This window comes from Crinia signifera, chromosome 2 (genome assembly GCF_055691185.1).
Source record: "Crinia signifera chromosome 2, ASM5569118v1, whole genome shotgun sequence".
Classification (NCBI taxonomy): domain Eukaryota; kingdom Metazoa; phylum Chordata; class Amphibia; order Anura; family Myobatrachidae; genus Crinia; species Crinia signifera.
In genome coordinates this window covers 310,666,898-310,692,064 of record NC_139218.1, presented here as the reverse complement: position 1 = coordinate 310,692,064, position 25,167 = coordinate 310,666,898, and the positions used below count along the sequence as shown (strand labels likewise).

Below are 25,167 nucleotides of genomic sequence, written 5' to 3'. Positions count from 1 at the left end.
ATGACTCCACTACAATGTTTTGATTTATTTCAACCATCATCAGGTTTATTTCAAACATCATCATCATTTGCACAGAAACCACAGTCATTTTGTGGATCCGCATCAAACCAAAACACGGTCTGGATCTTCTGAGGAGATCAGATCTGAACAGAATTCCAAAACATATCTTAGAACCACTCGGAATTCAAATGTTAAATCTGAATTTCAGGTTTTTGGATTGCAAAAATGACATGATTTTTACAGTTTTAAATCAATTTATATTAAAAAAAAAACCTGAACTGAAATTCAACATAACCGAAACACAAAAATGAATTTGAACCAAAACATGTGCCAACGCCTCCAATATATAGTACAATGATACTTTTGTTCTGTTTGGTGATTTTATTACAAAATGCAAAAATAAATTACATTTGCACTAAAAATGTCAATCTGAAAGCAGATGACTAAAGCTGAACATAGTATGTGCTAAAAGCAGTGATTGGATGATAACTCTAGTCATCCATACAGCCTCCACAAGAAGTATTCTCTACCAAGTAAGTTCTAAACTACATCTGAAAATACAAGTTCTGCTCTGGATTGGATTTCCATGTCAGAGCAGTGACCTTGCACCAGATCACCAAATATTGCCTGGAGTGGTGCAACGCATACCACAATAGGACTCTAGAATAAAGAGATAAATTCCCTTGTGTGATGAATAAGACTTTACAGTCTGACGAATTAATCTGATTTTGGAAGATGACATAAAAAGGCTTTGTGTGAATATGAACTGCCAATTATAATGCTAGGTGACAGAGGTAAAATTGTCTGGGGCCATTGTTCATGGCTTTAGCTGGGCACATAAGTTTCCGTAATGGAAAATCAAACTAAATTTAACATCATTCTAGCAGCAGCCCTCCCGGTACAGACAAACCACATAGTGGATAGGACACAGCTGCTACAATTGATTTGTCCCCAGCTTAGAAGACACTCGACAGCCGAGTATTGCGCTACTTAAAAGGGACATACCTAAACACAAGATGGAAGGCTGAAACTCCTTCACCGTTACTGTCTGGTGAAAAGTTTCTAATCTTCTAGGCATGCTTAATTATTGCTGCTGAGCTCAACTGCTGTTTTATTGCTGCTACTAGTTTACTAAAGCAGTTTTACTTACTGAATATGATCTGCTGTGGAACTTCTCAGCTAATTAACTAGTGCCGGGGTACCAGCACGTTATATATCGGTACGTCACAAACCGGATGCGATTGATGCCCTCCTCAGGACAGATGCGCATCAGACCAGAGCCGGAGGTCGAACCTGCTGCCCTCAACTGACTTGGTCCCCCTCCTGAAAGCGGGGATGCAGGAGATCCTACCACCCGGAAAGGTACCAGGCAGCTCAAGGGGGTCAGATAGTGTATGGGCACCTTAAGACTGATGAGCTATTATGATACTGTGGTTACTACATTTTCAGTTGACAAATTTTGAGGCGAAATTAAAGTCACCACTGAAGCAAAAATAACTAAAATATAAATGTATACAGATGTTTCAGCTTACCTGATGTTAAATACCTGCCCAATGTTCTTCATAGCAGACATCATGATTTCTGTGGTAAGGCTCTCTGCAAAGCTGACTCCATCATGTCCAATGCCACTATCCGCTGCCAAACTCGTGTTACTTAGCTCGCGCTCTGCTTTTTCAATGGCTGCACTCACAATTTTATCCGCAAGCACAGCTCGCTTATCAAAGTCAATGTGGATTTTAGGGATGTTAAGATGAAAAAGTCTTGATTTCTGACAAGCATTTTGTTTTGACTTAGAACATTGCTTAGTCTTTCTGGAAACATCTTGTCCCATCAAGAAGTGACAGGAGGACAAACCGTTTCCGTTCTGCTCTTTTGCACTACACAGCCTGCAAGCAGTTCCATAAGAATGTATAAGTTTTCCAGCATGTGGGACTTTATCTGTTTTTTTCCTATTTTCCGCGGCTTGTAACTTGGCCGCCTCCATACTGAATTCCAAGGTGCCGTCTACAACCTTGCAGGCATACTGTTCAATAGCTTGCATAATCCCCTCGCTAAAACCATGCTCGTTTAAACTGCCTGTGCTATGATATAACTTCTGTTTAGGAGTTAAAGGAAGGAGAGTCTTGGGATAGGATGTTTTAACGACCTCACCAGTAATAAAATCATGTTTAGATTTTGAATAGAGACAAGAATCGGTCAGTGATTTAGGAAGAGAAGCAGTTGACATTTTTAGCTTTCTTCTTACGTCACAAGTTATGGTATGAGCTAATGATTCAGCAAAAGTAAGCAGGCCAGGATGTTCAGATTTCTGTACAGAGTCCTCGGTAAAAGAACGAAGAGTAAAACTACTTGGTCTGCGTTTCTCTCTGTCTGAATGATGGGTTCTACTCACAAGCCTTCGGATATCCTTGCTACCGTTTGCTTCAGACTTAACCCTATGGATAACCTTCCTATTACATTTAACTTTAATCGTTTTAGAGGCCTGTTGGAGGCCAGATTTTATAGCACTATAAGCTAGCCTACCAGCGTATTGATCCAAAATGAGCTCACTGTTCCCTCCTTCCATCTTTAGCACCCGTATAAGATGGTCGGCATATTCTTCAGTCACACTTTCACAGCTGGGGTATTTTGAAGTCAAACCTGCACCACCATTATAATAAGGCAGAGAAAGAGTGGCAGGATCTGTCGATTTAAAATGTATATTTGCATATTTATAACCTCTGTCTTTGGGTCTACAATCTTTATCATCTAGTTGCCAATTGCTACATTCTGCATCACACAGCGAGTTCTTCCTGCTACCAATCACTTCCTTTGCATCGTTGATGACCTCTCCGGCAACAGAGTTTGCATATCTACACATAGTCTCTAACAAGTCTTCAGTAATATTTCTCATGTAGGCAGGGTAACCCCATTTATCACTCAGCGTGCTTAGCTGTGACCGGTTCCTAATGGTTGCTCCCTGAGCCGATTCATCCTCTAATGAACATGCAGCCATATCTGTGGCAACAGAAATGATGTTACTTGACAAATAGTCAGCATATCTACAGGTTTCTTCAGATACTTCAAGCTCTTCAGAACTATCATCGCTGCTTGAAGTTTCAACCTCTTCAGAAAGTGATCTCATAAGTTTAAGCATAAAGTCATCTCTCTTTGTATTGTCGTGTTCAAATACAGACAGGTGGGGAGTAGAAGGTGGTGTGGCAGGATAGAAGTCTTTTGCCAGTTGCCCTTTAAGTTTCTTGCCAAGCTTTCGCATGCTTCTTTCAGGACTTATGTCATAGGACGTTATAGGTGTTGAAGGTGGTGTACCAGGCGGTGCTTTCCCATTTGGATCCTTTTGACAAATCTTATCTTCAACAAAGAATTCTTCACCACAATTGCACATTACGGAGGAGAAATGGTTGATGTGAGGGAAACAACTATGAAGACTGAACAATGACGAATCTGAAACATCATTCTTCTGGAAGGTCCTCTTTGTAGCCCAACCCTCAGTATTTGTTTTACTAGATAAAGTATTTGAATTCAATGCACAACTGCCTGAGGAAGGTTTATCTGAGGCTTCCCACTTGTAATCCTGTCCTGTCTGCTTCACAATAAAGCATGGACTTCTTGACGTTTGCTCAGCCACTTGAGGAGACCTAAAAATCCTCTTCTGCTGCTCTGAAGATTTGGGGGAATAAGTCAACATATTAGAGTCTTGTGGCATTGCCTTATACGGGTCAACCAAATTAATAGGCAATTCCCTATTCAGTTTCATTACGTCTAAATTGTTTGAAAACACTTCTGCAGTCCTACCTATTGTAGGTTTAAAATGACCCTTGCCCAAAGCATTACTGCAGTGATTTTGTGATGCTTCTCCATCTAATGAAAGACACAAGGAAGGCCTCTTGATTATCTTTTTAGTCATCATTTCAGCATAATCTTCCACTGTTTTGGCAGATTGTATTACATCATATGCTTCATTTACAATCATATCCACCATAGTTAGAGAGAAGGCCTTTACTCCGTCTGCTTCCTGTTGCTCCTGTTGGTGATTACTAAAGCCATCTTTAGAAGATGATATAATAGTTGTACCAGATATTTCAGCAATACTTTTTGTTGATAAGTTATACTTTTTTACATTATCTACATAAACGTATGTATCACTGGGTATCGGTTGCTGGCTCAAAACTTTGGCAGCTACAGGTACTGGAACAGAGCTCATAAGACCAGATGTAAAGAACAAAGCATACTGAACAGTAAAATCTCTTTTAGACTTTGTAGGTGATGCTTCTTGAACTCCAAGAGAAGTGGATGTGGGTGATGACTGCACTGACATAGCTTCAGAGCTAACGTGTTGGAGGTTGTCCAATGAAACACTTATAGCAGCTTCTGTTGTAAAAGACACATTCACTTGAGATAATTCGATAAAGGCTTCTTGAATTACAGATTCTGATAAATCTTTAGCATAGGAACTTACAGCTACATCTTCATAGTCAAAAGATTGGCAATATGATACAGTTGGAGTTGGCGGGTGAGAAAACTGACAAACCTCCATGATTCCTTCAAATACAAGCTCTTCTGCAAGGTCAGCAGCGAAACGCGTTATTGTATTGGTAACCATCTGCTTCTTTATATGCCGAAGTTCCTGCAGGGCACTTGTAATGACTTCACTGACCATGAGGTTTGCCAAGCTATTGATAGCTTGTTTCTTAATTGAATAGGCTTGTCTCCTCCCAATTTCATAGAAAGCCATTTGGAACACATATGAAGTTAGTCTCGCAGCAAGGTGGCATAATGCACTGGTACAAGAAGAAACACCTCTTTGCAAGTCTTTAAATGCACTGCCTAAACTGTTTTCTACCAGATCTGCAGCAAATTTCTGAATACCTCCCTTAATTGATTTGTGTTTTGACTTCATTTTACGGTCGGACTCTTTGCCATGTGATTTGCGTTTATGCTTTATATTTTTCTCCTGCTCTTTTTTGACAAGGCTGGAAGATGGTTTGGTATTAAAAACGGAGTCAAACACATTAACACATACATGGTTAGCATAATCACTAAATTTACTGTAAGAATTGTCTTTGTATGAAGCATTGTCCTGTTGACTGACTAAATGAGAAGATTCTGTAGTTGTGGGAATTCCAGGGGGGCTAAAGGCAGATGATCTAATTGGACTAAACAAGGTGCCATTATCCTCAGCTGAGGTCTTTGCCAGACGAGGAGAATCTGGTACATCAGAGACACTACCAAAAGGAGATTCAGCCTTACGGGGAGTTGGTTTTTTTACACTGGCTGAGAGTGTGGGGCGATCAAACTGAAACCTTTGTGGATTCATACAGACTGTGCTCATGTGCCCTTTGGAACATTTTCTCTTTTTAGGTGGACTGGCTAGAATGGTTTTCTGATCAGTCTGAAAATGGTCTTCCAGTGGTGACTCGGGTTCATCAAATCGGTCAAAACTATCGAAAAATTCGCTTAGTTCTGAATCTGAGTCTTCAATACCATCTTTCCCAAGAGGTATCTTTGGCAGGTTCAGTTTTGCTCTTAAGCTTTTCTGATAACCCTCTTCATCTAGGAAAATAATCGGGCTTGGACTGGAGCACTCTGAATCTGATGATTCCACAGGAGATTGAGACAAAATGATCTTGTCCTGAGCAGAAAGCGTCCTCTGCTTCCAAGTATTACACATTGAGGTTGTAACAGTATTTTTACCAGAAGATGACAATTCTGGAAGTTCTACGTAACTCATTAGCATTGTAGACTTGATAGATGATCTACGGCGCACTGAGCTGAATATGATTTTTGATCCACCGACATCAAGACAATGAGCAGGTTGGGTTTGGGAAGCAGCATCACGCTGATTTCTTGCGGTTTCCCACTTCATTCCTGAAAGAAAATGGAAAGTTATTCTATAATTTGTACATACTGGAGCAGTGTACAATCAATCATATAGCATATCTGCATTACAGTGAGTCTTAGGGGGAAACGCAATCCAGAATCACGACTGTCGGTTCTTCCAGACAGCAGTGATCCTGGCCTGTTTGCCTTTTGCACAACAGCAAATCGGCAGGCGGGATTCAATGTCCCACCTGACGATCGGCGAAAAAGGGGGCATTTTCGCGTAAATGGCCGTGGATTGTCAAGATACGGCCGTGATCGCGAAAACCCATGCCCGTTCTAGGCAGAACGGGCCAGACAGCTTTTAAAGTTGGGCTTGTTCTGCCGTCATGCCTCTAATGCTGTCGGTAAAGACAACATTGAATAGGCACCCTCCGCTATTTCCCCTATTAGAAATAGCGGCGGCGGATTGCATATCCCCTGAAGGTTGTGTCTACAGGTTGCATTTTGATAGGTCCCTTTCAAAGGGACCTGTTTGACAGGAAGGAGTCTGCACATTTAAATCTATGGCTCTGTCTACACATTGCGTTTTAGCAGGATGCAGTCGAACAGGAGCTGTTTCGCAGGATGCTTACTCAAGAGGATATATACACAAGCCTGCTGCTTCCTGCTAAAATGCAATATGTCAATGCAGCCAAACTCTACTTACAAAGTAAATTAGGTTTCATTAGAAAGAGTATTCAGACCAAATTCACAAGCACACAAATTCACAAACGCCAAAAGTAACCCGAGAACAGCTTCCGGGGTCTTCGTTTCAGAGTCTGATTTCTGCTTGCATACTATGAGCGTGTGAGCAGACACCAGCCTATCATAATTTTACTTTAATTTTACTTAATCCCAGCTTAAAAGTACAAGTAGTTAAATTATAATAGATGGGTGTTTTATACCAGATGTTTTCTGCAATGCAGCTGGTGTACAAGGGACCAATTCATGATAGGGGCCAGATACTGCAGTGGGGGATACCCACCAGAACAATTCAGCATTGCTCCGGTGAGGGATCAGTGACTCGTCTACCTAAGTAGCAGTGTAAAATATCACCCTTTACCGGCTACTGCATGTGTGACCTGAGTGATGCATTCAGACACCTGTTGAGCGCACAGTGAGGAGGTGGCAGAGGAATCCACTTAGAATTCTCTTAACAACCCCATGCCCATTCATTTAAGGAGCCAAATACAGACCATATTGCACTGCTTGAGGGGCAAATGTAACATGTGCAGAGAGTTAGATTTGGGGGAGTTATATGGTTTCTGTGCAGGGTAAATACTGGCTGATTTGATGGGGGCGTGGCTTGGCCGGGCGCGTGGGAGGAAGCAGGGTTCAGGAGCTCCGTATAAATCCTGACTATTTATCCTGTCCACGGAAAACTGAGCGCCCCTGCCCTGCTCACCTTTGACCCTGATACTCTCCTGCTGCTGGCGAGCTGACTGATATTCCAGCGGGACCTCTGGTGTGGCCGCGGCGAGACCTCCGGCCGGGTGCGCTGTATTGCTGGCTCCTCCGTGCTCACAGCCGGGCGCCATCTTGAAAGCTCTGTCCCGTGGTGGATTCATTCAGCGGCTGTTGTGCCCACAGACCTGCTGCGCCCGCAGACCTGCTGCACCAAGGTACAGCTACTCCCCCAGGATAGAGCACCGGGCTGACTGTACCCGACTGCACTGACCACATTTTGTGCACTCGCGGCCGGGCGCCATCTTGGAGGTTCCATCCAGTCTTGTGGAGCACCCCTCCAGCGCCGCCCTGCTATTCCCTCCATTTACCCTCTGCTGCATTTCTGGACTAAACCTGGTGGGCTCCAGTATAATAGGCATCAATTGCCTGGGTTTGCCTACTATACAAACTCTTCTAAGTGGTGCTGCCTGCAATTAAACCTGCATGTGTCTACATACTGGCTGTGACCTTATATAGCTCTATCTGCATTACATGCAGAAGACCTTCTACTGTCATTTGTAGCTTTGGTCAGTTTCTTGCTTTCATACAGTCCCTTCTACTCCTCAAACTGCTGCTGAATTTGATTGGAAGCTTCACTAACCTCATGACTTGCTGTCCATTGTTTCAATACAATACCGCACAGCCTCTAATACATCCAATATATCTGTGCCTTATCTCTATACACATAGCTCTCTGCATTTACATCCTATATAGGGGATCCCTGCCGCTGTCTGAGTTCGCATTGAGGTAAAGCGCCATGGATACCTCTTTACAACAGATCCTTAAGGCCATCCATGCTACTACACAAAGGCTCATCAATAAGCTTAATGACACTTCAATGTCCATATACTCTCTGTCAGGTGTTCCTGAGCGATGTGTGGTGGGAGCTACAGATGCTACCCTTCATGGCTCTGCCCGTATCATTTCCTCACCCCCTGAAGCTCAACAGCTGGATACATTTCTCCCCTTTTGTAACCCTGAAATATGTGCAGTACAAGATAAATATGTCATGCAGCCTTCTTATAATACTGCCCTCTCTACATTTCCTGAAGAAGTAAGCAAGTACTGGGTTCCCAAAATGACTCCTTCTATATGGTTTTCTACAGATCTGAGGTTTGAACTTTTGCTATATGTGGCTGCTGGTTGCCCTTTTCCATATCCTGGATGGCCATGGGAAGAGACTTGTACCCTATTTTCTACATGCTTGGATGAGGCTGTGCTATACTCAAAGTTTCCTCCACTTTCCCTGACTACAGGTGTGCCATTCTGGATCTCACACTTTGATTTTCCTGAATATACTTCTGAGTATCCCAGAGTGCCCGGATGCTATTGGGACTGTGCACTACTTGCACTGGTGGATAATATACCCTGGACGCTCTCCTGGTTACCCCCAAGTGCACTGGATCCTAGACGATATCCTGGCTATCTACATTTGTTACAGACTGCGACTAATTTTTCCTGGGTGACATCCCTGGAGCTCGAGGCATTGCCGGACTAATCGTCCAAGACTGAAATCTTGTTGCCATCTGTCTTGCCACCTCAGTCCTGTGTTGTATCTATATCCTGTTGCACTTTATTTCTATGTCCCTTCTTATTTTTCTTGAGTGCAATATACTATGTTATTGCTACATCACCATGTTCATTGTGGGAGAGCTGGGGTCCACCCAGCTAAGGTCATTATTCCTGCTATACTCTTGCCATGCCTTGGATCTGACAAATGGCCGGACTAATTTCAATTCCTTCTGCATTACAGTTTACAATGCCTTTCTCGTTTAAATGTACCTTTAAATATCCTTCTGGTAACAGTCTTGCGGTTATATATCTGTCTGTGTGACAACATATATGGTTCCTGTGTACTGCATACTGTTATACTTTTCTCTCCATCGGGATCAGGGAAGCATTGGCTAAATACTCTGCCCTTACAATAATTTGATCCTGATCTTATTGCCCCTGTCAGGCATCCGTTCTTTCTATCATTTTTTTTTTTGGGGGGGGGGGGGGGGGGGGGGGGGGGGGTAGTTAGATACTGTAGTGGAGATAGTTAGTGGGATAGTTGGTGTGGGGGGGGGGGGGGGGGTTAGGGTGGAAGGGGTAAGTTAGGTTTTTTTGGGCCACAGTAGCTGTTTTCCTTACAGTTATAGGCCACTAACTTTTTCTCCTCTGGGTTATTGTTAGTGTAGGATTAGAAGGGGTATGTTATAGGGAATAAAGTACACCTAAGTTGGGGGTGTGTAGTACAGGGTGGGGGGTTTTCTGGGTGGGTTGATTTGGGCCTTTTTGGAGGTTTACTTTTACTACTGCTAATTGGTATAATAGGTTATTTTAGTTTAGACAGTGATACTTTTGTTTTTTGATTATTTTGAGCTGCAGATTTAGGGTGCTTTATGGCCTCTTATGCTTTATGTCCCTATGATCGTGCCTTCTTACATTTTGTTTTTCTCTCTTTTGTGCTCTTCTGCTCGGATGGCGCCTCCGGGTGGATGTATAAATGAGTACCTATCCTTAGCATGGAAGGGCGACGTCCAACATCCTCACTTCATTACTGTGAGCGTGGACCTGTACGCAGGTCTATCCATCTGTATGTATATATCCTAATCTGGTTAATATATATATATTTCCTGTAAGCACCTATTAGTCTGTTGCCCTACTACTTGTGCAAATAATTTTGATTTTTTTGTTTTTGTTTCTGTTTTTGTTTGAAAATCAATAAAAAAGACTCAATTATAAATACTGGCTGATTTAATCTTACACTGCAATTCAGATTTCAGTTTGAACACGCCCCACCCAAATCTTACTCTCTCTGCACATGTTACATCTGCCCCATCTGCAGTGCAGCATGGTTTTGTCCATTACAGAAAAGAGCATATTAGGCTCCCAATAATGTACGGGCCTGTTAAATAATACATGTAGAAAATAGATCTCAAACAAACAAAGACCTTTTGTTAAATAAAGATAAGAAAGAAAACACTAATCGTAAGATATTGTAAATTAATATAACCAGATGTTATTCTTAAATATAAAGGACCATTAATGTGCACACTTTCTATTTAATATATAAACTGTAATTAGTTGTGCTGAGCAAGAAGTATGAAAACAGAGCATACATGGGGTAAAAGCAATGTCATATATTGGGGCAGATGTATTAAGCCTGGAGAAGAGATAGAACTGGAGATAAAGCACCAGCCAATGAGCGGTGTTATAAAATGACAGTACGGAGTTGATTGGCTGGTGCTTTATCTCCTTTCACTCTCTCTCTTCTCCAGGCTTTATACATCTGCCCCTATATGTGCTGTAATATACAGTAAGATATGCATTCTTAAACAATTGTATGCATGACCGCATTTTAGGCTTGATTCCAATTTATATTTAGGCAACTGATTGATCGCCGAGGTTGCACAGTGCATCCACCAAAGTATATTTGTAATTCCGCTGGCATTGAGGATTTATGCTCACAGTGATTGCTAGACAGTTTGGGGGAGGAAAGGTGGACTAGCTGCAGAAATGCAGGGGTGCCACAACTGTTTTAGGGGGGTGTCTTTGCCTACATCTGAGATCATGCCGAGAACAGGACACCAGCGTCACAGTTCTTGCGGCCACTCTGCAAAGCCATAGACTCTCTCAGGCGGTTGGTGCTCCTTGGATGTGCACAGATGCGGCACATGTGCATGCAGCTGCTGAGACAGTGCGATGGATCCGGTGGGTGTCTGTTTATCTACTTCGGTTCTCTAGTCCATAAGCTGAAAAATCGCTGTTGCCTAGGCTTTAGTATACAAATTGGAATCTGACCCTATGTAATGCTTAATGCTCGGCTTTCCTATTCTATCCAAGATAAACAACTTAAATGTCACTGTACCTTGGTTCTCATTTGCAGTAATAAGATCCTCTTCATCCAAATGCTCAAATGCAGTGACAAAGTCATCCTCGATTGAAGAGACAGACTGATTTGTGTCATCGTCTTCATGGTGATCTGTCTTGCTTATACTAGTTGAATCTTCTTGCTCCATAGCATACTTAACACCAGCTGTATATTTGCTCAGCAGGACAAACAGAGAGTCACTTTTAAAGAACGGAAATGATATGGAGGTCATCATACACACGGCTCCTGAAAATAAACGCTACGAGAAAAACAAAATGTAGATGACATGCACATGAAAAATACTGCTGAAAGCCAAAGAAATTTAAAAGTTGAAACCCCAACACATCCGCGTGTGGATCATTAGGTTGAGAAGCATGAGTTGACAGTCAATAGGTCAACACGGTAAAAGGTCGACACATGATAAAGGACAACATGCATCAGGTGAACATGGTCAAAAGGTCGACAAAAGCAAAAGTCAACATAGAAAAAGGTTGACATGAGGTTTTTAGCATGGTTTGTGTCTATGCAGACATAGGTCGACATGGCCACCGCATTAGTGAACTGCTGTGCTCGCCATGCTTCGGCAGGGTGCCTCGCTGCACTCGGCACACATATTATGTTCTCCCTCCATGCTTACTGGGACAGCAAAAGTACAAAGTAAGTAAAACAAGCCGAAAAAAAATCATGAAAACCCAATCTTTTACCATGTGGACATTTTGCTTGTGTGGACCGTTTGACCATATCGACCTTTCATGTGTAGACATTCTACCCGTTGACCAATGTTGGTCGGCCTAGACACGGTCAACCTAATGACTGCATGCCACTCCTCCCACTAATCAGTGCATACTATTCCGCAAACCACCGTGTCATACAATCTATGCTTTCTTGTATATGGGAGGCATTTACATCATAGAAAACATGTCACATCATATGTGTATTTGTATTGTGGTTCCACACTATAATGATTTCTTTAGGACCCATGCTGCTTTGTTCTGAACCTCTACCACATTTCACAAAATGAGGGGCAGATTCAAATAGCCATGGAGCCATCCCGGTCCTATTCGATTAAGTGCCAGTGAAACCTATAGATTCCGGCACTTACTCTGTACGTGAACATGCATAACTCATGAGTTTACCACTCTGGTACAATACACAATACCTGAACAGCCCCGGGTGTTAAACCACACTACTAATTATCCACACTGTGGGTGAAATTTAATAGGATGAGAGATTCAGATAGTTTATTTAGAGCGGCAATCATTTACAATGCAAAATCTAACTGGTTTTTCAGTGTAAAATTATTGCCGCTTTAAAAAAAAAAAAAAAAAAAAAAAAACCTGGAGATTTCTTACCAAATCTCTCACCATATTAAAATGTCCCAGTGTCTGTGGTGCGACTATTTTTAATACATGTATTAAGTCACTTGTACTAATAATCACTTAATTTTATTTTATAATTTTACACTGTTGTTTCTAAGAGTGCCTACAAAAAAGTGAGTATGTTAGGATATAATTCCAAGGTCACAGACCATGCACTCGCCACTCCCAGGAATGAACCGCCTTCCTTTTAAGAATGTTGCCTAGTTCCTCCCACTCCCCAGCTCCAAATGTCTGTAGACCGTCACTCAGGCTGCGGCTCAGGGGGGCACTGCATTCAACAACACAGGAACAAATGCACGTGCACCCCAACATCGGAGATGTGTATAAGCCAGCAGGTTTATGTACACCTCCATATGTGTGTTGCATTGCCTTTGACATTTATTTTTTTATGGCCAAGTTAGCACTTAATGGTCACCCAACCCAATAAAGGTAAAATTAAAAATTTTTTAACTAAATACCGTTGTCATTTACAAAATTACAAAACATATAATAGTTGGTTTCATCAAATTACTAAAAGTCAAGAACATGGACAATATATGACGGTGTAAACAAGTATAGCTTCTAATTATCTCCTTTTGTTATTTTTGTACCCAAACCCTGTTCATTTCACAAACGGCGAGTGGCGTTACACACTTACCTGTGATGTACATGATTGTGTCGCTTCCTTTCCATCTTTCAACAAGATTACTTCATTCACATTAAGGTTGCACAGACGAAGGGACCTGATCAGTTCAGGAATGTCCAGGTAATAAGCCGCTACGCCCTAAACACATAGAAATGTAACACGCATGTCAGACAGCACGAGTTCTAACATTACATTAAGGAGATTATTCTGGTTCCCTTGTAAAGGCAAATTCCTTCTTAAATGGACAAAACCATGTGCACTGCAGATGGGGCTGATGTAACATGTGCAGAGAGTTAGATTTGGGTGAGTTATTTTGTTTCTGTGCAGAGTAAATACTGGCTGCTTTATTTTTACACTGCAATATAGATATCAGTTTGAAATACATCCCCTCCCAAATCTAACTCTCTGCACATCTTAAATCTGCCCCACCTGCAGTGCATATGGTTTTGTCCACTAGAGAGTGAATTTGCCTTTTCGAGTGAACCAGAATATCCACCTTTATGTGGTTGTCTAACTTTTGGAAAAGTATGCAGAATATTACTGCTATAGACCCGACTTGCCCAGTTCTTTTACACTTGCCTTAGTTAAAGAAAAAGAAAAGAAAAATCCAGTGACTGCTGCTGTACCTGAATATTTGCTGCTCCGGAATCCCCTGACAGGCCAATGAAGGTGATCTGTAACAGAAGGAATAACACTCATTGGACAGAAAGCAGCCCTGTCACATCCTAGCAATAGCCTGGTCACAGACGTTGCTATATGTATTTGCGGATTAATGTTGTGTATATTTATATGATCTCTTAAGGCCACATAATAAAGCATTTTAATTGCCCACTGCACACCCAACCCAAGCGTACACCTTTCCTCATAACAAAAAGGCAGTAACACATCAGCCTTCACAGGCTTGCTTTTCTAAGAATCACTTTACATCATTTATGTATTGGCTCTCAAATGAGAACTTGGAAGAAGCAGGATGATTGACAGCCAAGCTCAGTGCCATAGGCCAGAACCAATAATAAAAAAAAAAATTATAGGGCAATAAAGAAGGAAAAATAAATATTTTCTTTTCAATTAACTATTCTGTTTCTGTACATTAAACATGTCACACGGATTACTGGTTGCATATAATCCTACACTTTAGTGGGCTCACTATATTAGCAATTTAGAAGTAAACCCATAAACATACATTTGGAAATGGAGCGTGAGCACCACCAAGTGGTACATTCATAGCACTGCAGAAAACTGTATTCAGCAGCTTCAAAGGAAAGTTAGTTTAAAGGCTCTTACTAGCCACAGAAGATGTACATGTCATTGTCAGCCAGGGGTACCGAGCGTGCTCTGCATACAGGGTAATGTCAGATTTATTCCCTGAGTGGGAATAGAACAAATGTAGCAACAAAATACTTATCTCACTTATACTTATATCAGCAAAGACTGTTTCTGGAAGAACGTGCTTCTCTTAAAGGAGCCAATGGCCTGTAGGTTGCTGTGTAACAAAGGACGGGGCAAATTTTGACAGCCGCAGTATAACGCAGAGACAAATGGAAGCAAGAGAAATGCCAGAGAGAGAACGTGATAGGAGTACATTGTGAAATGAATTCTGCTCTGTGCTTTGGCTGTTTATAGACTTGGCCAGGGCCGTAACTAGGGGGGGGGCTGGGGGGTCACGCGCACCGGGCGCTGGAGGTGAGGGGCGCTGTGAGGTCCGGTATATGTGGACGCTGTAGTGTAGCGGCGGGCATATTACTTTGACTCCGTCGGAGTCCGTCCATCTCCTACTAGCGCGGCTGCAGGAAGCTCTGATGACTTCGAAAAGACTTGCCGGACGCTGATTGGCTGAATTCAGCCAATCAGCGTCTGGCAAGTCTTTTTGAAGTCATCAGCGCTTCCTGCAGCCGCGCTAGTAGGAGATGGACGGTGAGAGGACTGTGCGGGGAGGGGGGGGGGGGTCTCCGGCTGTGCGGGGGGGGGGGGGGTCTCCGGCGCCAGGGACAAGGCGTCATTTGGTCGGTCCCCCTGTCAGCTGCTAACTAAGCAGCGGGGAATAAACGCTGCGCACAGCGTCTATTCCCGCAGCCAGGGGGCTGGGGGCATGGCTAGAGGCTCACAGAGCCTCTGGGTCATGCCCCCATAGCGGCAAAATGGGGGCGTGGCCTCGTGGGAGAGCAGCGATTATAGGCCACGCCCCCAAATTAGGCCGCGCCTCCGTCGCGCAGCAGCATCACTGGGGGGGGGGCACAAAAAGACTGCCTTGCCCCGGGCGCCGGAAACCCTAGTTTCGGCCCTGACTTGGCTCTCGGATAACACTACAGATATGCCAAGCAACAAGGCACACTGCAGCAGCTCCAAACTGTGCAACAATACATGCATTGCTCCATACCACTTGGGAAAGGGAACCGGAGCATTGTACTGCCAGATAGTTTGATATCCCCAGTAACTGAGCACTGGAGTTTAGATGGTATAGTATATAAATATCTATTTCTCTGAGAGACAGGAGTATGCACGATGGGAGAACATACATCCCTCAGTCACCTATGGTAACTTCTTCAGCCTTTAACGGGTTGTTATGTGTAACAGCTTTTTAGGAGTAGTTTTGAGCAGATAAACATCATGCCCTGTGTAGTCTTGTTACCAATAGACAACAGCCAAACAAACATCTAATCTTTCTAGATAGAGGTGTTCCCTGAAGTTTTCCAAGTTACCATCCCAACAGCCTTTTGCAGTCCTGACACGGGAAGCAAGCAGAAGGATCCAGCAAGAGTGACCAGCCGGACACTGCTTAGGCTCGTAACCAAGTGGTTCCAGGTGACGCAGAATGGAGCCAGAGGTAGCAGACTATTCTCACACAACAAAGAACACTGTATTGATCCAGAGTAGACACTGACAATGGTTTCTGATGGTAAATTAAACCTTAAACATCTGTAAAAAGCTCATCACCCTAAAGATAGTATAGAAAGAACGATCTTTCTCATAAAAACAACAACAAAGATATCAATATATTGTTACAAACTTTGAGCCGAACCCTAACCATTCCACTAATGTCTAACCCTAGTACAGTACTTGCCTCCTTTTTGAAAGCAGCCCCCTACAATCACCCCAGGACTGAATGATGTTAAACAATTACACACATGTTGCTAAATGTGTTAAAAGGATAGCCTTTTCTGGCCTTTTACATGTTACAGGGAAGGCGGGGAAGAAAGCCAGCAGATTACAAACTTTCTTAAATCACTGTGCCCTAGAGAATGAGCATCTTTTTCACTGCACCAATAGGATAACAGTTTTTATTGATAAATCTGAAATGAAGTAAATTGTGCATACATGACATCTTTTGGTTCAGTTATGTGGTGGTGTAATGTTGTGCTTCTGATTGTCCACATTTCTTCTTATTGGCAGCCACCAGCAATGCATTTGTCAATCACTCTGACCATAAATAATTTGATTTGGTTCTGAACCACTAACCCAGGGAACCCCTGTGAGAGCCTCGCCCAGTCACACAGTTTGGGCAATACTGGTATAACCAATAGTATGCAGTCATGGTGCATGGGAGCCCATCACATTCATGGTTTAACTGAATAGCCCAAGTTTGATTGAATCAATTCAAACTACTGATGTTGGCCAGAGGACTTGGTGGTAGGAACTGGTTCAGCAGAGGACGGCATTGTCCGGGCCCTCTAGAGTCCACTTAATAAGGTACTGGCTAAATACACAGCTAGCCTGTACCTAAGCAGTTAGGTATACAGCAGCCCATACACGCTGCGATGCCGGGCTGTGCGTTCTGTGCTTTGAGGTGCGTGCTCCCGCGGCACCTCATCGCACAGTACAAAAAGTGTGTGCTTTTTGTACTTAGTTTTCATCGCATTGCATGCATAACGCATGCACAGGCAATGCAATGTGATCCCTGCTATGGAAGCCCACAACGCACGCCCGCATCGGGACGTTATGGGCTGCTTAAGGTGGACATTACATTTGCAGCTACAAGGTGATTTATTATACAAGGTTAACATCTGTGACAGAGCAGAATGAGTTTGGTGCGGACATCTACTAACTGTTTGTCGACAGTGTCTAGGACATGGAAATGGTCGGCATTTGTTTTTGTTGTTTGATTATCACATGGACCCCAAATGGGTGTACTACTTCGCTCGCCATGCTTCTGCAAGGTTTTCCGTTCCCATTTGGAGTCCATGTGGATGACAAAGTAAGTAAAAGTGAAAAAAAAGAAAGAAAAAAACTTTCAGAAAAACTCCCTTTACTAACAAAATGCATATTTATCCCATGTGGGCTACATGTGGATTTCATACCAATGCTACACAATTACATAGAGAAATATCAATGCTTAACCCTTTGAGTGCCAACGTTGCTGTGAGAGATCCTCAAAATACCCGCTACAAATGCCAGCAATGCTCACAGTGACTGAGTTATTGGGGGATGCAATATTTAAGGAAACTTCACATAAATTGTATTTATATTTATTTATACTAAAAGAACAGTTGCTGTGAGCGACGCTGGCACTTTTATATACTACGGTGATGTTCAGTGCAGAAAACAGATATGTGAAATTAACAACTATCAGCAATACACAAGTACATCATCTAAGAACTAACAGCAGTAAAACTGGTACTTGTTTCCTAGCACGGTGCCCATCGCATCGTATACCATAAGCCTTACAATGGTACGCGATGCGTTGCGATGAATATGGCATACAATGCGATGGTACACAATTTAAAATTGTATAAGCACCCTAATGGGTGCTTACAATGTTAAATGGCCCCCCTATAAGATTATTAATTGTATAAGCACCGTAATGGGTGCTTACAATGTTAAATGGCCCCCTATAAGATTATTAATTGTATAAGCACCGTAATGGGTGCTTACAATGTTAAAAGCACCCCCACGCCACCCCCACTATCAACACCAACCCGAAGCGTGGCGAGCGGGGCGGCGGTATGCGTCCTCAGACCTTTTCCTACCCCCACCATCCATGTCACGTAGAGTTGATTCTAGATAGTGTGGCGAGCCACCGAGCCCAAAGCGTGGCAAACGCAGCGAGCCCCGCGAGGGGACGTGGAATACATGTAAAGTAATACACGTGCGCTCGCCACAATTAGGGCTCGGTGGCTCGCTGCGCTCGCCACACTATTTAAAATCAACTCCACACCGACGTGGATAGTGGGGGTATGAAAAGGTCAGAGGACGCGTACTGCTGCACTCGCCAAGCTTCGGGTTGGCGTTGATAGTGGCGGTGGCGTGGGGGTGCATTTAACATTGTAAGCACCTATTAAGGTGCTTATACAATTAAAAATCGTATAGGGGGACCATTTAAAATTGAAAAAAACCATTAGGGTGCTTATACAATTCAAAATCGCATCGCATTGTATGCCATATACAATGGTATACAAAGCCATACGACTGAATATCGTGGGCGCCGTGCTAGGAAACAAGTACCGTAAAACTAGTTCTCTTTCATTTCTTTCGTTTCCCTATTTGGAGCAGTGCAATAAAATGACGACGTAAATAGTTGTATAGAGTGATCTGAGGAAAATACTGACCTCAATAAAATCCCCTTTCTTGCTGGTCTTTGGGCTGTCTGTGATCGTGCACAGCTCCTTCCTGCTTTGTAGCAATGACTTCACTGAGCTCAGCAGCCCCTCACTGATATTCTGTAGATACAAAGCTGAAGTGAAAGGCGCTGCAGCACATGGGGCTAGTAACACAATGCATGTATGCCAGCAACTGAAGAATATACTGCTTATATACACGCAAGTGTGTTTGTCATTGCTCTTACCTTTACTCCTGTACATTTTCTTTTACTTACAAACCGGGGACATTAAAAACACTTATTTTGTTCATTATTTTTGTACATTGCAGTAAATGGAATATTGTAAAGGAAAAAAGAATACAGCAGGGAGCATAATGGCAAGATGGCCTTTGCATATTTGTGTGAAACTAATAGGGCCTATATACGGGGCAATTTCTATAGCTTGGCGATTAATATCCAGCATGCCGGTGTCAGGGCCAGGGTTCTCATCGCGACTGGAGGGCGCTGTCACAAGCGTCTCCTGCTCCAATTTCATCAGCAACGCGCTGCTTCTGCCAGTGCCTTCTCCTGAGCCCTCCTGGCTGCACGACCAGGCCCGGGTAAGCAGCGGCCAATTAAGGCAGTTAAACTGTAACATTTTATTAAAGTGTTAACACATACATACAGTGGTCCAGTGGGTGGGTCAGCGGAATGTCTTTAATGAGGGTCGCTGAAATTTACTGCGCGGCCCTGGCTCCTACTTGATCCGGCAATTTAAAAATGGGGAGTGGCCTTGAGGGAGTTAGGCCAACCCCATTTTAGCATTGGTATTGGCTATTTGTCTTACCATAAAATACATTTTGGCTCATTGCTGCTGATTGGTTGGCCACCCCAGCTCTACATTCTGACAGACATCTGATGCACTGGAGAAGGTCAGTGATCCCAAATAAGCATGCGCAGCCACATACCGGATGTTTAATCTGTTTCAGTCATTTACCTCTTACCTAGAAGCTCTATCTATGTTAGCTACAGAGGTAGCTAGAGATTAGTCACGTGTTCCGTATTAACATTTGAATGTGCTCAGTTTTTATATAAACTGTTAATATGAATAAATTGTGACTTCTTTAACAATTCAGTTAACTGATTGACATGGAATTGGAACATGTTGTCATGAGGAAAATACACGGGATCCGGGATAAAAACCTGTATCCATATGTGTGTTCACACACCCTTGAAAAGTGGTCAGTTATCAAGATTTTTTTTTACTCCTGCCTCCTGGCAAGTAAAAAAAAATCCCTGATGCTGGGTATCGGGGCTAATGGGCCATGGTAATTTAACATGACTAATTGAATTCCCCTTTTGTATTTCTGACAAAGGGGGGTCATTTACTTTACAGTTTGATATGGGAACAGAAAAAGCACTTTCTACACGAAACGGAGATCAGCAATGTGTCATTGCCAATAACACAACTACTGTATATATATTAGACACAAAGCAATAGCAACAAAGGATAAAGCAAAAGCAATCAAAAGCTGGAAAAAAAGAAGTACAATGCAAAACAATAAGCAAAAAGATGGAAGAGCAGTATAATTCTGCTATCGTGTAATCTGGACATACGAATGTAAGAAATTCCAGATTTATATGTACAAGTTACAAATAATTCTAGAACAAACAGCCCCAATACCCTAAGAAACAATATTTCAGGTCTCAGCAGTGATTCAAAGCTAAAGTCATTAGCACTTGTGACACTACTACTTAGTTGTATTATATTGAGAACACTTAATACTCTGAAACAAACAATAAAATACATCACTCACAGAAGGCTATTACTGACATTTATAAATGAGGCACGTAAAACAATAAAAGGAGACCAATTAATGGTAAATGAACAAAAAAAAAAACCTCTCCCACTTTGCGCAGGACAGATCCCCAGAGATGGATCTTTCAACACGATTGGGGTGATTCATCACCGCTCGCTAAGCAGTGGTCGCTCGCTGCATAGCAAGCAGGTTAACGACACCTGGCCGAACGCCCACCCCCTGCCGAATCCCCTCAGTAACATCCCCTTGCATGCAGTTGCTAGCAGGAGAATCATTTCTCCTTCCTTCGCAAATAGAAGTTAGTCTCAACTGAGTGCTAGGACAAAGACAGGGTGGGCGGCTGATGACCCTGGCAGGCATCGGCCCATCCACGTATCCAAGGGAACACCCAGTGTTTTTTTGGGGATGCCCAAAAAATGCTGGAGGTGTTCCCATGGTCCGGCCCTTTGTCCGTCCTGGCCCTCCTTTCCCGCAGCGAACGGCTCAGCGAGTCTGTAACTCACCTAAGCCATTAGCTGTCATGCTTTGCACATGTGCAAACACCGATCAACAGGTCGGGCCCAATGTAGAAACTGTGTACGCTGGAAAGCACAATGCTATTTACTGGATCCAACAATTAAAGGGATCCTGTAACTTACTTCTTTTTTCAGTGACAATTTAGGCTTCATTTGGCAGCCCTGGTTTCTTGTATAAGTGTCCATGACTGAGGGATGGATTCAAACGATCTGCATCTCTGTAAGGAAAGGGAACAGTTTCAGGAATGTACGGAATAACAGAGAATAATCAATAATTGTCAGACTAATGGACCAGCTGAATAAAAAAAGCAGATACACTAAATTAATTTCATCTGCTCTAATATATTAAATAAATGAAGACAAGACTGAATGAATTGAATTTACTTTAATACAAAACCCATTAATATCATGACACAGAAATTTCAAAAGCGCTATAATAAAAACAATGTGCTTATATAATGATACATTATATTATATAAAAATATATATATTAAAAAATGTATATAAAAAAATCTGGATATGATACTGAAAGTTCAGAATAATGAACCATGGGAAGCTTGCACTTAGATATTGTGTAACATATTCCACTTAGTGCCTGATTCCAGTTCACTCGCAAAAGCAAATTCTCTCTCTAATGGACAAAACCATCAAAGCCATGTGCATTGCGGGGGGGGGGGGGGGGGGGGCAGATGTAATGTGCAGAGTGTTACACATGTGCAGTGCACATGGTTTTGTCCATTAGAGGGAGAATTTGCATTTGCAAGTGAACCAGAATCAGGCCCTTAGTCCAATATTATGGCTCTAATGGAGCTTGAATCGGTATATCAGCTGTAGATCATTCTCTAGCCCCATGTCCGTAATAAGCGACGTATTGAGCGATTATTACCTCTCGTTGTGGCGGAGGGAGATGACTGTATAACTGCTGCCTTCCGGCAATTCTTTTCAGTGTTCAGTACGAGGTGGCTTGGCAGCTGTGAGTAACCCAGCTGGGCTGAGTTTGTATTGTGTCCGCGTCCTAAGCTCCGTGAACCAAACAGGATCCTGAATAAAAAAAACAAATAAATCAAGGGTCGGTACTTGTGTATTATCACGGCACCCACAATGTTGATCTTAGCACATCGCATCGCATGCGATATAACCGCATGCGATGTGTTTTTTAATTGTACAAGCACCCTGATGGATGTTAAATGCACCCCCATTGTCAACGCCAACCCGAAGCGTGGCGAGCGGCGGTGGTATGCGTCCTTCGACCTTTTCATACCCCCACTATCCACGTCGGCGTGGAGTTGAATTTAGATATCGTTGCGGTCCAACGAGCCCGAAGCGTGGCGAGCGCAGCGTGCCCCACGAGGGGATGCGGATGACTTTACATGTATTTCGCGTCCCCTCGCAACACTTCGGGTTTGTATTCCGCGTCGGTTCGCCACGCCACTATCTAAAATCAACTCCATGCCGACGTGGAAAGTGGGGGTATGAAAAGGTCTGAGGACGTGTAACGCTGTGCTCGCCACACTTCGGGTTGTCGTTCATAGTAGGGGTCGCATTGACAATGGGGGGGCATTTAACATTCTGGGGGCACTTAACATTGTATGCACACATCAGGGTCCTTGTACAATTAAAAATTGCATGCGATCGCTTCGCATGCCATTTGCTGGCATGCGATGTGATATTTAATTGTATATTTTGCCTTTTTCACGCGAAAATCACATCGCATACCTTATTTAGTGGTATGCGATGGGCACCGTAATAATACACAAGTACCCAAGGGTCCAATGATGTATTTCTGATGTGTTTCGCTCTATTGTGGTAGCTTAATCAACATCGCTGATGTTCTGCTGTGGAGAGGACGGTTACGCCTTCAACATTTCTCAGTGTGGCCCAACACAAAGGCACCTCTTAAGAAAACATTTTCAGCTGCGGACTTCTACAGCTACCTGTGAAGAGGTGAGTTTATTACGATCATTCAGAAACCTTCCCTAACAGTTTTTGGTTGATATATATATATGCGAAGAGAGAAATGGAAAGACTGAACTTCTTTCGTAAAAACAGCCAGAAAAATATTGTGATGTGAGTACTATGTGCATCTGAATGATGCCATCAGAAAACAGACTTGCCTGAGCTGGTCAAGATGGTGGTATTGGCGTTGAGTTTCCCTGGAGGACCCCGCTACATGAATGAAAGCACGCAAGATGCCATGACTGATGTGCTGACCTTTTCATTACATTTCTGTGCAATCACAAATGGCAGGAAATGAGTGAGTTGTTGATACTCAGAAATATCAGTACATGATGTTGCAGCACATTTTCCATTTAAAGATGAAACTTTAAATGTCTTTTCAGACCAATCAGGTTCTCTGTGGACTAGCAGAAACAAGATCTCTCCCCCACATTCACAATCTATTGTGGCTGGGAGATAAAATTAAGCCAGCCAAACGATTTGTGCTGGATGTCCCGACAGTCGTGACCCTGGCCCGTTCACCTGTTTATCGGCAGGTGGGATTCAATGTCCCACCTGCCAATCGGCAAAAAGGAGGCGTGGCCGCGTAAACGGTCATGGATTGTCCAGATAGGGCTGTGATCTCAACAATCCACGGCCGTTCTGCCGAGATGCCTATAGGCGCCTGCCGTTGTTATTTGCCCCGCCGGAAATAGCGGATGGGATTAAATACCCCCCTAAAACTGTAGTTTACCAGGAAGTCTATAAAAAAATTAAGTAACAAGCATGGAAACACTTGAAATTATATAGTGAATCATGGGTATTCAGCCAGTACAGCAATAAACATGAAACCATAGGTAAAACTTCTATTGTAAAGCTCAACAAAATATGCTGCGCTATATAAGAAACTGTTAATAAATAATGATAGTAAACTTGCATCACAAATCCTATCACCCAATGATTAATCCGCATGTCAGACGCTACACCTGCTGAAGTCCCAGTGAATATTCTTTTCCACAAATACAATACTTGATGAAAAAGATGCAGAAAAGCAGTCCAAAGGCGCTCATTGGAAAACTAATTTAGAAATATTCTAATCACTAGCAGGGTACATTATGCTCTGTATAGATAATCTGATATGGATTTTAATGTACCAGAGATCCTCCTGCTGAGTTGATATCGAAACTTAAAAAAAGAAGATAACTACATTGAATGACACTGAATAATCAATAACTGTCAATCTAATGAACACGCTTATTATCTTTTTAGGAGAAAGTCAACATGGAGATGAAAGTTTAGCACCTTTGTTTCCCTGCATCTCTACAGCTTTGTTATTAACCCCTTAATAAGGGGCTCCCAGTGGCTCCCAAACTTTTTGGAATCATGGCACCTTAGAAAATCAGAATCTTTTTCACGGCAACCCTGGACCAAAATGTTGAAAAAAATTCTAATTGAAACAATTTGGTTTGTAAGTCATTCTTAGATTCAATTTTGTGATGAGGACCGAATTCACTTCAGTTTTTCCACCTAAACTATGATTGGAAGCCACAAGCAGTGGTTTTGCCCATTACTTTGACCATAAATAATTTGAGTTGGTCCTGGACCACCAACTGAAGGCACCACTTGCAAGTGTCCTGAGGCACTCCAGGGTGCCATGGCACACAGTTTGGGCACCACCAAATTAACCACATGTGATGCCACTGCGACCAATCCAGTTAAGTAGTTAATAACACAGTTGAATACCATGTGACCGTTTAAAATGTTCTGTGCAAAGCCGATTCCATGCTGCTGGCCCGGCGCCATGGCAGGGATGTAGCAGTCTGTGACTGCCTACATCACTGACGATTTCGTGACCCCAGAATGCTGGGTGAATGGCATTCTGGAGAGCATGCGCCCAGCAATAAAATTGAAGATGCATCCCAAGTAGGGGAACTTGAACCCTCTGCACTCTGAGAGCAGAGGTATGTTTTAAAGATATTTTTTATTTTATTTTCATTATTTATTTTATTTTGAAAGACATTTTATGAGATAGATATATATATATATATATATATATATATATGAAAGAAGTAAAGCAGAACCTTACTTAAGCTGTTAAGATGTGTCATTGTCATGCAGTGCGAGACGTCTGGTGTGAGTGAGGCGTGCCGAGTGGTGTACGATCTTTTTCTCTTGGATGTGCGTCTGAACTTTTATACAAAACATACAAACGGAACC

General features: G+C 42.7%; 1 protein-coding gene across 7 annotated transcripts in view; it reads right to left on the bottom strand.

Annotated features, from left to right (window-relative positions):
* The window catches only part of AKAP11 (A-kinase anchoring protein 11), a 49,144-nt gene that overhangs the window by 11,434 nt on the left and 12,543 nt on the right, over nucleotides 1-25,167 (bottom strand). For 5 of the 7 annotated variants that reach the window (XR_014469745.1, XM_083168935.1, XM_083168930.1 and 2 more), the window contains exons 2-8: nucleotides 21,902-22,056; nucleotides 21,139-21,233; nucleotides 18,712-18,822; nucleotides 13,795-13,842; nucleotides 13,181-13,306; nucleotides 11,162-11,423; nucleotides 1,533-5,868 (exon numbers count right to left, since the gene is read on the bottom strand). Coding sequence is in view for 6 of the 7 variants with exons in the window: in XM_083168935.1 (XP_083025061.1) it covers nucleotides 1,533-5,868; nucleotides 11,162-11,423; nucleotides 13,181-13,306; nucleotides 13,795-13,842; nucleotides 18,712-18,822; nucleotides 21,139-21,201 (4,946 nt within the window). In the remaining variant the exon portion in view is untranslated. Of the gene's footprint in view, nucleotides 1-1,532; nucleotides 5,869-11,161; nucleotides 11,424-13,180; nucleotides 13,307-13,794; nucleotides 13,843-18,711; nucleotides 18,823-21,138; nucleotides 21,234-21,901; nucleotides 22,057-22,731; nucleotides 22,950-23,129; nucleotides 23,242-25,167 lie in introns of all 7 variants that reach the window. The other 2 variants (XM_083168931.1, XM_083168933.1) reach the window with 2 other exon arrangements.